We start from the raw sequence: 14209 nt of genomic DNA, 5'->3' as shown, positions 1-14209 counted from the left end.
AAGGGCGGCTGGGGCGGCCGGGAAAGGCAACACAGGCGAGGCGCGGCGCACCTCAAACTCGAGCGAGTAGCGGGAATATCACCGCTGCTCCGGCGGGAGAGTGTCCCCCGCCGCCCCCTGGGTCACCCCGAGTGACCTCGCAGCCCACGCCGTGAGGCGCTGCTGTCAGGGGGGTTATCACCGCCGTATCAACCCCACACTTGCCGCCGAGGGGCCCGGCGGGCTGAGGCGCGCGAGGCGGCTTTCGCTCCCGCGGGGCGGCTCTACCCGTCTCAGCACGGCGTCCCGAGGTGTAGCCGTGTACCTGGCGGCAGGGCCATCACTCACACGCCTACTCGCGGCACAAGGGAAGGCGTGACGCGATCGCGAGAGGCGAGATGGGTGATGGCGAGACTGTCGTTTGGCCAGTTTGAGGCTGAAAGGATGACCGCGGACGATGAGGGCGACGATTCATCGCGGCTACTGAGCAGGCAAGGTCCGGACCTACAGGATGGAGGGGCGAGTAGTGAGACTCGGGACCATATCTTCGCGTCGAGAGGCGAAAATCCGGTCTATTGGCCGCCAGCCGCGCCGGGCGCCGAACGTCACTTAAGGGAACTGCGCGACGACGACGACATTTCTGAGGTGGAGCGTTCACCACCGCCCTTCTGGTGGTGTTTGCCGGTCGGGGGGGCGTCGGCAGCGCCGCCGTTCCGCGCGGATGTTGCAAACGGTGGCTCGGGGCACCTATTTCGGCAGCCCCGGGGCGGGAGCCGAGGAGGGGCAGCCGTTGCGGTGGCGCCATCGCAGCTCGGCGGCGCGTGGGGAGCCGAGCGGCTCCCAGCGATCCCGCGAGACAACGGCCTGCATCCGTCCCGGATGCCGCGCCCACGCTGCCCGACGCAAGCGCCAGATGGGAGAGGAGGTTGGCCGCCTTTCTGCGCTTCGAGAGAACTTGTCGCCGGGCCTTTGTATTTAGTGGGAGGAAGCCAGGTGGGGTTTAGCCCAATGTGAACTCTAACACTCACACATCATTTGCATGGGGCCTGGAGCCCCTGGTAACTGATCTTTATGGTGGGCCCTGCTCACGCGCGCGCGAGACGTTTGTTTGTTGTCGATTCCAGCTGTCGCGCCACTGTCGCGCCACTGCGGCACTGACTGACTGCCACTGGATGATCTTGCTCAGCTCGCCGAGCTCGACCTCTCAAGCCAATCACTCACAGTAACGACTACCGTACACAGACCCTGTCACAAGTATCCGAGAAGGGTGTGGGGGGTTCCGCGTCTTTTGATTATTGCGCGGTGGGGCAGGCGCAGTCCCGTATAAGTCACGATGTCAACCTCCCTCGCCCTGTTCACGCGCGCGCGAGACGCGCAGACAGGGTTGCCAGGTGGAGGTGAAATCTCTCTCTCTCTCTCTGGCTGGCTAGCTAGTTGCCAGGGCTGTGGGCTGCAGAAAGAATGGGGAATGGCGTCTGTGGCGTCTACGCAGGCTCTGCAGCGTGATGGCAGGCGGGACTGCGAGGCCAGCGGCAGCTGGAGGAGAGGCTGGGCACGAGCCAGGAACAGGCTGTCTGCGTGCGCCGGACAAGAAGAGAAAAACGGATCCGCCCGCCGATAAGTACTTACGCATCCCTTTGTCTCTCTCTCACGTAAGATAGTACAAACGCAGTACAAACGCATCCATGTCAGCAATCGGCCTCTCGGCCCCCAGCCTCTCGCTTCCGCCTCCGATGCACATCTTTGCAACGGCGCCCGCCACTTGCGGCCTGATAGTTCACCGCCACTACGAGGCGACGGGCGGCACAGCCTTCCGCGAGCTCTTCGCCAAAACCCAGGCCGCCGCGCCGGCAGCAGAGCGCTGGCTCTTCTTGGGGGATGACTGTGAGCGCGAGGCCCTTTACGGCCACTGGTGCCTACACCACGGCGCTGAGCTCGACCGACTATGCGGCTTGCGCGCGCCGGCACCCGTTGCGCCCGCGTGTGCAGCCGCGTCGATGCCGCTGGCCAGGCACCGGGCCATCCTTGAATTCCACGCGGGCCACCCGTGGTATTCCTTCCGCCCAGCCGTGCCGCAGCTGCGGGCCCTCTATCGGCGGCTGGGCTGCAGCTTCACCCTCTTCACCCTGCTGCGCGAGCCCGTCGCCTTCGTCTTCTCCTTCTGGCAGCATTTCAAAAAGGGCCGCCAGGAGCTCGACGCCTTCCTGCAGGACCGGCAGGAGGCTGCCTGGACGCGCGAGTTCTTCACCGTGCGGGTGGCGGGCGACGCTGCCACAGCAGAAGACGCCGCCGCAGAAAGCGACGCCGGGCAGACGCTGAAGGCGAGGGTGGCGGGCTTCCAGAGACGGCAAAAGTCGCGGATTAAGCGGGAGGCGAAGTGGCGGTCGAGCGGGTGCGATGCCGACCGCGCGATGCTTTCGCAGGCCCCCCGCAGCGCGAGAAGCGTCATGATGTGACTGTAGCACCCTTCGACGCTATTATATAGATGCGCGATCGCCGCTGCCGGGTATATTGGCTAAGCTCACCTCAACTCTTGAAAGTGTGCAGGCCCGCACGGAGCTCGCGACCTATGAGGTGGTCGGGCTGACGGAGGAGTGGCTGGCGACACTGCTGCGTGTGAGCGACCAAAGCGGCTTCCGCTTCGAGCCATCCGACGTTGGCGCTCACGCCCGCACCGACGGGCCTGCTCCGGGCAATGCGACGGCTCATAAGCTCGCCTCGCTGCCGGCGGAGACGCGCATGGCGCTGCAACGTACGACGCGGTGCGACGCGGCACTCTACCGCGCGGCGTCGCAGCGCTTCAAGGAAGCAATTGGCCCCGCCGACTCGCGCTTTCGAGCTCGCCTTCGTGTGCTGCAGCAGTACTACGAGCTGAAGGCTCCCCGTCGCGATCTGCCCGCTGGCGCACGGCTCTTTCCTGGCCGACGTCGCCAGCTGTGCCGCATTGTCGGACCGCTCCTTTGTAACGAGTCGACGACGACGCGCATTCCCATCGCGAACGTGAGGGCGCAGCTGGCCAAGGCGCCGGCATGGCACGGGGGGTGCGACTTGCGTCGAAACGCGCCCGTTGCGCTGCACGCCGTCTTTCCCGCGTGCACGATGCTCGTGCCAAAGTCGAACCTCTCAGAAGACACGAGCTCGGGCCCTGTCTGGGAGACGTGGAGACGCACGCTGGAGCGGCGCACGGGGTACAGCGTTGTCGCGGCAAGTCATGACTTTTAGCCTTTATAGCGCGCGAGTGGTCTCTATTGTTGTGCCGTATAAAGCCTGTCCACCTGTTTTTCACACCTTTGAAAAGGCCGTTCAAACGCACCCTCTCGCCCCATGCAGCCGGCTGCTTGCTGGTGGCACTAGGGCCGCTGGGACGCGCAAGAAGAATGAGCAAAAAAGACGACGATGGCGACGAGCACGAGCATGCCAAAGTGGGACTTCGCGTGCGGGTCGAGGGGCAATCCAAGCTCTCTTCACAGGGGTGTGGCCGTTACAGGTGGTCGGCCGAGCCGCGGCCCCACGCGCCACCTGGGCTGCCTCTGGCACGGCCGGGGTCCGCCGAGAGGCTGGGCTTGGCCGGCGGCGCGACGCGTGGCCTGTGCTGCGTCCGTCTCGGACGTTCAAGCGGCGCCAGCCAGCGGCTCGGCCGCGCATCCTTCACACACGCCGCCACGACCGGGATGAGAGGGCCCGGTGTCGAGCCATGGTGTGAGCTGCATGTGCGCGGCGGCCGTGGCGACAGCAGGTCCACCAGACGGACCTCAAAGCTTGCCGTCGGCGTGCTGTCGTGGCGAGAGCGCGAGACAGCTGCAGAGGAGCCGAGTGCAGTGGCGAGCCAGAGGCTACCTGGGTCACCAAGTGGTAGCCCTTGCCCATTCTGAGCAGGGCTGTGCTTTGGTGGGGTTGTGCTTGAGCGTGTGTGAAGTGGGAGTGCGTGCCGGCGGTGTCTGTGCTCTGTGGGTGAAACAGGCGTGTGTGAGGCCGTAAGAGCCATGGTATGAGCCAGAGTGGGCTTCATCACCCCAAATAAGGGCGGTTTGGGACAGCTCAGGCTTGATACTGATGGGCCTTGGCCAGGAGAGAGACAGAGAAGGCGAGGTGGTGAGCTGGGAAGCCGCTTTGTCTGCACCTGGACGTGTCGCGATGAACTGCCGAAAAGCACCTTTTGCGGCTATTGCTCAAAACCTTTGGAGAGAAGGCCTACATATTATGACTGCATCCATGCGTCTGGTGCATGAGGGCTGTGGATCGGGACATTTCACGGTCGGTGGCGCCGACAATGACCTCCGTAAAGCCCTCACAATCGCTCGGCACAGGCCACCGGGAGTGCTCTCGAGCGCCTACACCGGAGCATCACGAGCCGGTGTGAGCTTGAAGACCCGAGATAAGTGCGGTCTGGGACAGCTCAGGCTTGATACTGATGGGCCTGGGCCAGGAGAGCGACAGAGAAGGCGAGGTGGTGACCTGAGAGCAGGAAATAGCGCTTCGTGGCACGTGCTTCGCGACAAGGTCACACGCGGACGCTCCAGCCTCTCAGCTCACCACCTCGCCTTCTCTGTCGCCCTCCTGGCCCAGGCCCATCAGTAGCACGCCTGAGCCGTCCCAGACCGCACTTACCTTGGGTCTGCAAGCTCACACCGGCTCGTGATGCCACGGAGAGGGCTCGAGATTGTCTCCGGTGGACCCCTTGCCGAGCGGTTGCGAGGGCATTCCGGAGGTCATTATCGGCGCCACCGACCGTGATATGTCCCGACCCGCGGCCCTCATGCACCAGACGCATGGATGCAGTCATAATATGTAGGCCTTGTCTCCAAAGGTTTTGAGCAATAGCCGCAAATAGTACTTTTCGGCAGTTCATCACGACACGTCCAGGTGCAGACAAAGCGGCTTCCCAGCTCACCACCTCGCCTTCTCTGTCGCTCTCCTGGCCAAGGCCCATCAGTATCAAGTCTGAGCTGTCCCAAACCGTCCTTATTTTGGGTGATGAAGCCCACTCTGGCTCATACCATGGCTCTTACGGCCTCACACACGCCCGTTTCACCCACAGACACCGCCGGCACGCACTCCCACTTCACACACGCTCAAGCACAACCCCACAAAGCACAGCCCTGCTCAGAATGGGCAAGGGCTACCACTTGGTGACCCAGGTAGCCTCTGGCTCGCCACTGCACTCGGCTCCTCTGCAGCTGTCTCGCGCTCTCGCCACGACAGCACGCCGACGGCAAGCTTTGAGGTCCGTCTGGTGGACCTGCTGTCGCCACGGCCGCCGCGCACATGCAGCTCACACCATGGCTCGACACCGGGCCCTCTCATCCCGGTCGTGGCGGCGTGTGTGAAGGATGCGCGGCCGAGCCGCTGGCTGGCGCCGCTTGAACGTCCGAGACGGCCGCAGCACAGGCCATCGCTCAAACAATCGGCCGGTGCTAGGGCCGCCGCAGTCGCCGGTGGGCCCACGGCGATGGGCCTGGTCGATTTCAGCCGACGGGAGGGCAGCAGGGCCGCGTGCGGGGCCTGCGCTAGGATTGCCCCGTCGTGCGCACGGTGTCCCCAGTGTAGGTGGACAGGCTTTATTGACTAGTTCCAATTCACTCTGTCTCTGACACGCTAAATCTTTGCGGAAAACGTCCAACGGAGCTCCGTGTTGCTCCCAGTGCCCTCCCCCGCGCTCCCTGCGGCCATGGCCGATGCTCCTAGTATGAGAGGTCATCTGGCTACCGCGAGAGCGACCCAATTCGTCGACATCGTCCGATGATGGTGCCGCAAAGTCAGCCTTCGGAGGCTATCGTGGGGGGTCGAGCCCAGTAGCCGTGACATGTGGTTCCACCACCCCTGGCTGTCTAATGGGATGGAAAGGAAGGCTGGGCGAGCGTATAGAAGCGTGCTCGACCTCGTCGTGGCAACCTGTACGGCAGCCGGGCGTCTTCCTCGGCATCGAGCGGCCCGACTGGGCGCTGCTCGCCTCCCTCAGGCCGGCGGGAGCCGCTGTTGCCATGCTACGCCTCGTCAGTGATAGGGCGCGGCATGGCGGGAGTTCTTTTTTTCGTGTGAGTGCCTCTGCGCGCCAGTCCCGTGCCTCTGGGATTTTCTTTTTATGTCTTACTAGGGAGGGTGGTACCAATCGCGGTGAGGAAGTGCCTGAAACGCCACCGATCTTCTCTTTCCTCAACCGGCTTGCGATTCAGCTGTCGCGCCACCGCCACTGACTGGATGATGTTTGTTGTTTATGACCCCCCAATGAACACACCAGCGAGGGAGGGCGAGACATTTTCCCCATCCTCTAAAAAAGAACTTGCGAGCGTCAGACACGACAAAACACGTGTGAGTGTTAGAGTTGTTTGGTATTGCTAAAAATCTCAGACACGGAACACCAATGACGACGCGGAAGGCTCTCCCGGAGCGCAAGGACCCGCAAAAGGCCCTAAACAGACAGAACACGCACACCACCCGAGTCGGTCGTCAGTCAGCGGGCGAGGTGACGGCAAGCAAGCAAGCTAGATGCTTACCTGGCCCTGCTTGCTGCTCCATATACGGTGACCGGGTTTTTGCAAAGAAAGGGTCCACCGTTGCTGGATGGAGCGTAGAGGGGCCTTCGTTGAAAGAGGAAACGCTCAGGGCGAGTTGCGAGAGAGAGAGAGATTTTTGAAACCCAACAAGAAATCACGACTCTCACAGTGATTTGGGCTCGGCAGCTTGTCTGCCCTCAGCCGAAGCTGGGGCCGGTCCCGTAGCCGAGAGAGCCCGCGCCGATGAGTTCGACGCGGTCGGGGGGCCTTGCGGAGAGGCCAGCGAGGTGGCGATCGCTGTACTTCATGGGGGTCATCAAGTGTCTGACCGCGACTGACAAGCCAGAGGTCGATACTCTGGAATCTTCTCTTCTCGAGTTGCTGGACCCCGCCATGGATGGCCTCGTCGATCGATCGATGAGGCCGGTGATATGTATGTGCAGACAGATGTCTGTCGGCCACCGGCTCGGCTGGAGACTCGGTCGGGGCGAGCTTACCTTTGAAGGACCTGAAACGCGAAACGCGATCTTCTCGCGTTCGCCGTTCCTCAACGCTTGCGATTCAGAGAGAGATTTTTACGAGAGCAATACCAAACAACTCTAACACTCACACATCATTTGGGGCCTGGAGCCCCTGGTAGCTGATCTTTACGAGACGTTTGTTTGTTGTCGATTCCAGCTGTCGCGCCACTGCGCACTGACTGACTGCCACTGGATGATCTTGCTCAGCTCGCCGAGCTCGACCTGAACGCTCAGCGGCACGACCGCTGAATCGCAGCCGTTCGTGCAGCAGCCACGATCGTTCGCGTTTCACGGGTTACTTTTCCCACCCTCTCGCTCTCCCTAAAGCCGTAGTGCGCACTCTACTAGTGGCTCTCTCTCCACACCACCCCGCCCTGGTTCTCTTCTCAGAGCAGGTGAAAATCTCTCTCTTGACTCGTGGTCCCGTGTCGCTGTGATCCGGCGTGACGAAAACAGGTCACATTCGAAGGTCACATACACAAGGATGCCGATCAAAAGATAGCCGTAAGCCGAGACCCGAGAGACCAGAGAGCCGCGAGAGCGAGTACGTAAAGCCGTGCAACCGCACCGGGCAAGCTGGGTGCTTGCCCCTTTTGTTCTTCAAAGTATGTGAAACGTGACTACACCCCACCTTCATCCTCTGAGCTCTCAGCCACACCTTCCTCTGGCTTGGCTCGGGCAGGCAGCGCCCTAGGCAGCGCCTCGGGTATCGCAGAGACTGCGGTGCCGATCATGACGCCAGGCACTGCAGTGACGACAGGCATTGCGGGCACGGCCTCCTGAATGCGGGCCTCCGCCGCACCGCCGCCGGGCCACGCATCCACGGAATACGACGACGGGAGCTGCTGCACGGCAGTCTCGGCCGACTGCGCCGGCGCGGCGTCAAGGGCCGCGATCTCGATCAGCTTGGCCTCGATCTCCTCTTCGATCCGCTGGATCTCTGCCTTTGCGCGGTGAAAGTTGGTCGCGACCGTCGCGATGTCGCCCGCATCCATGGCGTCGTACGAGTCTGAACCCCAGCTCTGCTTGATCAGCGCAATTCGCTGCTGCTTTGCTGTCACCTGCGCATACAGCCTCGTCCGTTCAGCGAGCCGACCCGCGTGATTTGCTGCGACGACTGTAAGTCGGGTCGCCTCCAGCAGCCCCCTGCAGCGACTCCCGAACCGACGACCACATGTGCATGTGCAGCTCCCACGTTTTTTCTTTTTGAGCTTAGCCTTCGATGTTAGGAAACAAAGCAAGGCGGGACATGGCATATCACTCTCGGCCCCACAGACATCCCGCACACCCGCCGCCCCCGCGCGCGCCCCACCCCGGCCGGGAGAGAGGGGAGTGACAGTTTGGGACGGCGACAGCCCGAGTATGTTGAGTCCTGGCTCAACAACGCAGGGTTCAAGAGGGGGTGGTCCGGCTCACAAGTCCGGCTCACGCGCCTCGAGCTGACCATCTACCGCACTGAGCACTTCCGCCCCCTCGCTCCCAGCCCATCCACCTCGCCTCGGGCCGCGCCGCGCGATCTCGGGCGATCTCGCGCAATCTCGGGCGATCTCGGGGCCGCGCCGCGCGCTATCTCGGGCGATCTCGGAGCGTCGCTCGCGCGGCGTCACACCTGCTCAAAAAGGAAGGAGGTTGGAGGCAGGAGGTCACGCCCCATCCAGAGCGCCGTCGTCGCCGGGTTTTTGGCCCCCGGGTCGTCGCCCGACGGTTGCTGCGCGGGGCAGCAGACCATCGGACGGCGCGACGACGCCCCGTCCGGCACGCTCCCCCCTCCACCCGGCTATTGCCGCACGAGCGCCCTCAGCGGCGGAATTTTTCCCTCGCGCTTCCTTGGGCCCCCGGCAACGCCGACGGACTTCCCGTCCCCCCACCTGCGCCGCAATCACCGCCGTGATTGTCGGCGCCGCGCCCCTTGGCGCCCGTGCATGTCCCGCGTGCCCGCCCGCCAAGGCTGGTGCCAAGGCCAACTCAACTGCCAAGGCTGGTGCCAGGGCCAAATCAACTGCCTGGCTGGTGCCAAGGCTCAAAGGCTCTCATCTCTCTCTCTCCTCCCTCCCTCCCTCCCTCCCTCCCTCCCTCTCACCCCCCACCTCTTCTCTCCTCTCCCCCTCCTCCTCTCTCCTCTCTCCTCCTCTCTCCTCTCCTCTCCTCTTCTCATCCTCTCCCCTCTCCTCCTCTCCTCTCTCCCCCCCTCTCCCCCAGCAGCTTCCTCGAGGCCGAACAGGTAGATCCTCCCTGATCGCTAAGCTACCACAGGGGAAGTAGACGTCGTCCGCCGCCGCCTCCGCCGCCCGCGTGCCTCCGCCCCGCTCAGCAAAAAATCAGCATTATATCAGGAGGTGCCGAAGCCGCAGCATCTCCATGAGGTGAGCGTCGTGCGTTTTGCCGCCGCGTGCCGCCGCTGCGCCGACTGGCTCCCGGTTCGAGTCGTCCTTCGCGGAGCGAACGCGGCGATACGAGCGCACGTCGCGCGCGTGTGCGCCTGCGACAAGACGAGACGAGACGAGAAGAGAAGGAGAAGTAGACGGCTGATGTTTTTGCTGCCGCGGCCGCGCCGCGAGCTCGCGTCTGTTTTGGCGCCGACGACGCGACGCGCCCCGCTGCGTGAGATGGCGCCGCCGCGGAGTCGGCGCCGCGATCAACCGCGCGCCAGCGGCGAGCGGCGCAGCGCGGCCACCATGCGGCGCGACGTGCCCGCCGACCAATTTTTTCTTTTTATTTTCCTACCGCATTCTGTCTCTTCTTTCTTTCTATTCGAGGTCCACAAGGAGTGCATGCTCGGCATCCAGGGGACACTCACGGTCGTCGGCGCGGTGCGCAAGTGTCCCCTCTGCCGTGGGGCGACGCTCGCGCCGCGCGCGTTCGAGAGACGCGGCGTGATGAGTTAATCTCTTAAGCGCTGTTAGACTCTTTCTTCTTGTCAGCGATTATTTTCTGCCAGCTGCAGTCAAGGGGCCGAAAAACAAGGGGCCGAAAAACCCAGTCCTCAAGTACTCTAAGGGCGAAAGGGCGTACGCCCTTACCTCAAGTCGACTCAAGGGCCTCCTAGTCGAGCTCCCACCTCCTGGAAGCCGTGTACGTTGACCCAGTCCTCAAGTCGACTCAAGGGCCTCCTAGCCTCGAGCTCCCACCTCCTGGAAGCCGTGTACGTTGTGCATATGCTACTCGCCGCCGCGCTAACCTCGACCTCTGCCGCCGCGCACATGCCGTCCTTCTTGAGGAACAACGACGTGCAGAATGTCCTCCCAGTGGCGCCGGCTGACTACCCTGCCGCACTGCAAGGGATGCTCTGGCTCGACCAAACGGGCGCTTTTGGAGAGTCGAGCATACCAGCCGGCGTCAGCGCGCCGGACTTGGCCATCTCGATGGGCGACACCGACTATCATCGCTTCGACCCGGCGACGCGCACCGTGAGTGTGAGCATCCTTGGAAGAGCGTGGCAGTGGCAGAACACCAGGCCAATCCCGCACCCTCGTCGCCGCCATCTGAACGGCGCCTCCTCACCAACCGGCCTTGTCCGATCAGGGAGGGTATGAGCTTTTTTCGCGAGGCCGAGTCGACCTTCTCCCACTACGATTTTGTGTTTAGCGACGACTTCGAGTCCTGCCAGATCTACCCGCACCTCAAGCTGCCGTTTGGCCTCACGTTCCGTGTGCCCACTGCGGCCGTCAGCTTCACGATGACCCTCCAACACCCTGCCGCTGGCGCATGCCCGCCAAGGGCCAACTCCTCAACCGCTGAGGTCGTGCGGTGCGCAAAGTGGCGCCGCGATAGCCGGGTCCTGCAGCTCATCCCCGGCCTGTCAAAGGCGCTGGGCGATTTCGTGTACTATGCGTACGAGGTCGCTTGAAGCTGTGACCTGGAGATGTGTTGGTGATCTGTCCGCAGACAGCCCACGAGCGGCTGAGATTTAATCGAGTTGGCCCCACCCTGCCCCTGGACCTGGATCCTCCTCTGCTCACACCCGCGCCTGCTCTGCTCGGACCAGATCGTGGACAATGAGAGGCAGCCCATCGAGCCGTACTTCAGCGCGTACCTCAAATGGGCCGACGCGAACTCGCGCCCGGACGCCTTGGTCGCTGCCGCGGAGGGGTTCGACACGAGCCGCTCCCTCGACGGTGCGGACGGATTGCAGGGCGGCACCTCCTTTGTGGGCGACGGCGCTGCGGCCGAGTCGTCGACCTGGTCCGCGTCGGCACAGCTGGCCTGGCGATGAATACGGGACGGCGCGACGGAGGATTGGTGGTGGGAGCACGTCGGCTGGGGGCACGGTGGCTCGGGCGGTGGTCGGCCGGCTTAGAAGTGCTAGAATGGCTTAGTCCTTAGAACTGCGTGGTGCGGCAGCCTCATCCGGCGGGCCGCGGGGTCGCCAGCCATAACTACTACAGTGTGCTCAGTAAGTGGGTCCCGGGGGGTCGGATGGGCTTAGCCCCGTTAATTGGTAGAGTGTGGCAATAAATAGCATCTTCTTTGCTGACAACCTCAAGACACAAACACAAAGCGACAGACAAGAGACAAACGCTGAAGACTGAACATAGCGTGTTCAGGCGGGAAAAAGATGCTCTTTCACTCCGTGCGCACTATCGATTAAGTTGCAAACACTCTACGTCCGATCCGTACGCGCGCCGGATCATGGCAATCGTAGGCGGCAACAGATCATCAGGCGTGAACACAAACGATGTGATCTGCGACACATTCTGATTGTAGCGGACACCAGAAAGACGGCCAAGCAGTCGACGAACTTGCTCTTGTTTTGTCTCAGAGCGCACTCTGTGTGAAGTCTGCAGCATGCTCGAGACATTGGCGGCCGCTGCTGTGCCAAAGAAGCGTTGGACAATGGCCGGCAGCTCAATCTCAATGTGCTCAACTGAGCCGAGATAGTCGAGCTTCACGGGCTTGGGGCGCCCTCTGGGAAAGGGAAGAGTCGCGAGGAAGGAGAGCTGGGGCTCGAGATGTGCATCGCACAAGCGCGGACTGGCGACGCACGCGGTGAGGATCCGCCGGGCGATTGCATCTGCGTTTTCTGCCGTGTTTGCAGCAGCCCCTGCCGGCACGCCGGCTTGAATCACTTTGAGGTTCTTCCGCAGCGCCGCTTCAAGGACGCCGCTGGTGAAGCGTGCAACTGGGTCGCGGACAAAGGTGAAGTAGGCATACTCGCCAACCGTGCCGTGGGCAGCGTCCAGGGTTTGACGGCAATACAAGTGCCACGGGCACACCAGCACCCAATTCCTGCACATGGATTTCAGGGCGTGGACAATCGTCGTGCCCGCAGACTTGAAGATGTGGATGAAAGCCACACGGCGGCGCGGGCAGAAGAGAACCTCGTCGTAGAGCGGGCTCTCGGGATGAGGGGGACGGTCCTTGGCCAGTCGTGGGACAGCGCCATGCGAATTGTGGAGCAGGTGCCGACCCCGGCGGTGACAATGCGTGCTGTTGGCTGGCAATCGAGGGAGGCACTCGCTCCAGACAGAGGCGCGTCGCTGCATGCGGTGCAGGGTGGCTGCGACCGCTTCGTCGCTGGCGTGTATTGGGCGGGCAGCAGCAGGCAAGCGGAGGTTGTCCATTCCATTCGCGCGGCCGCAAACACGAACTTCGAATTGATCAAGAAATTGAAGCGGGCCGGGAAGATACAGAGAAGGGGGGGTTCAAAAAAATGTACCCCATCTGGACTTGCACTTCTTCGTCACGAGCCGCGGGCAAGTGGAAGCAAATGGAGGCGTCGTCTACGGTCTAACACACAACAAACGAGAGACGGCGTAGTAGTGCGGCCCTGATTTCCCGCCACCTGCCACCTGGTACAACTTATGTGTGAGTCGCCTAGTGTGGAGACGCCGTGTATCGTGTAGCCTTGTTGTCTTAGCACGGCCTTGTTGTCCTAGCACAGGCGACAGCGGGTAACGTGTGAGGCTAGAGCAGCAAAAAATATTTCCCTTGCAACGACGCTTGCAACGGAGGTAACGTGTGAGGCTTGCAAACGACGAACCCATCCAGCGTGCGCGGCAGCAGCGCCGACCGCGGCTCCGCGCCGCATCAGCGGCGCTCTGAGCGAGTCAGGCTGCGCTGCACAGCCTGCTGACCACGCTCCCGACGAGCGGCGCGCCACGCGGGCCCGCCGCAGGCGACGCGGCGGCGAGCCGACGCGCGTGTCGTAGGCGTAGCAGCGCTGGCGAAGCGAGGCGGCCGGCGCCGGCCCCCGGAGGCGGTTGCAGCGAGAGAAGCGAGGCAGAAGACACTGTTGAAAGGGTGGTGACCAGCCTGCCGTCGAGCGGCGCGCCGCGCAAGCCCGCTGCTGGCGACCCGATCGGAGAGCTCGTAGGCATGGTACTCTGAGCGCGCCATCGCTCCCGATACGGCCCGCCCTGGCCCTGCGGACCTTCCCAGAGAGCTTGGCGAGGCTGTACAGAATGCCGAGAGGATACCGGGCAGGCTGCCGTCGAGCGACGAGCCATGCTGGCTCGTCGCCGGCAGCGAGCTCGAAGACCCGCTCCGAGCTTCGCCGAGCCTGGCGGGCCCGCCCGCACGCCCGCGGCCGCAGGCAAGGAAGGCGAGCTTCCTGGCGTCTCTAGCCAGCGCTCACATGCAAAAGGAACCTCGCAGCGCGCGAGACATGACCGAAGCGGTACGCCTCGGCGCCGTGAGAGCAGCCGGTCGACGTGGGCACCAAGCGCGCGGCCGCCGGGCGCCTTCGCACCGACATGGGCGCCGCTGCAGTAGAGAGCACTCCACCTCCCATACCGTTGTTTCCTTACTCCGCAGCAGACTTCTGAAAAGAAGAAAAACGCCGCGCCGGTCTTGTTGGCGGGCCCCATATCGCAGTGTGTGGACGGGGCCATCACCTCCCTCGTCGTTGTGAGAGCCATGTCGCTCCTGATCTGCACCGGCCTTGCCGTTGCGCTCGTCTCGCCGGCGCCTGCCCTCCACAGCGGCGCCGCACCCGTCTCGCCGGCGCCTGCCCTCCACAGCGGCGCCGCACCCGCCGTGCAATCAACGGCGCCGCTCATGCCCTTGCTCTCGCCCAACGAGGTGTGTGGAGCAGCCATCATCGCCCGCCGCACCTCGCTTCCCGCCCCCACCCTCCCCCCAGCCTTTTTTTCTCCCCCTCCTCCCCCTCTCTTCCCGGCCCTGCACGGGCCCCGTGCTTCAATCTTGCTGCCGGGTGATGATTGCCTCCGTCACGCTCCTTTCCCGGTCTGTGCTCGGTTCAGGGTGGGGGCCCCC

General features: G+C 63.3%; 3 protein-coding genes across 3 annotated transcripts; 2 read left to right on the top strand and 1 right to left on the bottom strand.

The window, feature by feature from the left end:
* Nucleotides 1-1664: 1664 nt before the first annotated feature.
* EMIHUDRAFT_246516 (hypothetical protein) lies at nt 1665-3201 on the top strand (the record flags this gene model as incomplete). The annotated part of the gene is made up of 2 exons (XM_005766360.1): nt 1665-2371; nt 2442-3201. The coding sequence occupies 2 exons, from the start codon at nt 1665-1667 to the stop codon at nt 3199-3201; spliced, it is 1467 nt and encodes a 488-aa protein (XP_005766417.1).
* Nucleotides 3202-7585: 4384 nt separating this feature from the next.
* EMIHUDRAFT_445764 (hypothetical protein) lies at nt 7586-8172 on the bottom strand (the record flags this gene model as incomplete). The annotated part of the gene is made up of 2 exons (XM_005766359.1): nt 7586-8109; nt 8132-8172. Coding segments are annotated over 2 exons (536 nt in total), but the record flags the coding sequence as incomplete, so codon positions are not given.
* A 1821-nt stretch (nt 8173-9993) lies between these two features.
* On the top strand, nt 9994-11471 carry EMIHUDRAFT_445760 (hypothetical protein). Its single transcript, XM_005766358.1, has 3 exons — nt 9994-10448; nt 10517-10832; nt 10980-11471. The coding sequence occupies exons 1-3, from the start codon at nt 10150-10152 to the stop codon at nt 11205-11207; spliced, it is 843 nt and encodes a 280-aa protein (XP_005766415.1). The 5' UTR covers nt 9994-10149; the 3' UTR covers nt 11208-11471.
* The last annotated feature ends 2738 nt before the right edge of the window (nt 11472-14209 follow it).

The sequence above is a fragment of the Emiliania huxleyi genome, assembly GCF_000372725.1.
Source record: "Emiliania huxleyi CCMP1516 unplaced genomic scaffold EMIHUscaffold_513, whole genome shotgun sequence".
Classification (NCBI taxonomy): Eukaryota; Haptophyta; order Isochrysidales; family Noelaerhabdaceae; genus Emiliania; species Emiliania huxleyi.
Note: the sequence above shows the minus strand (reverse complement) of the source record. Positions and strands in the feature narration are given on the sequence as shown.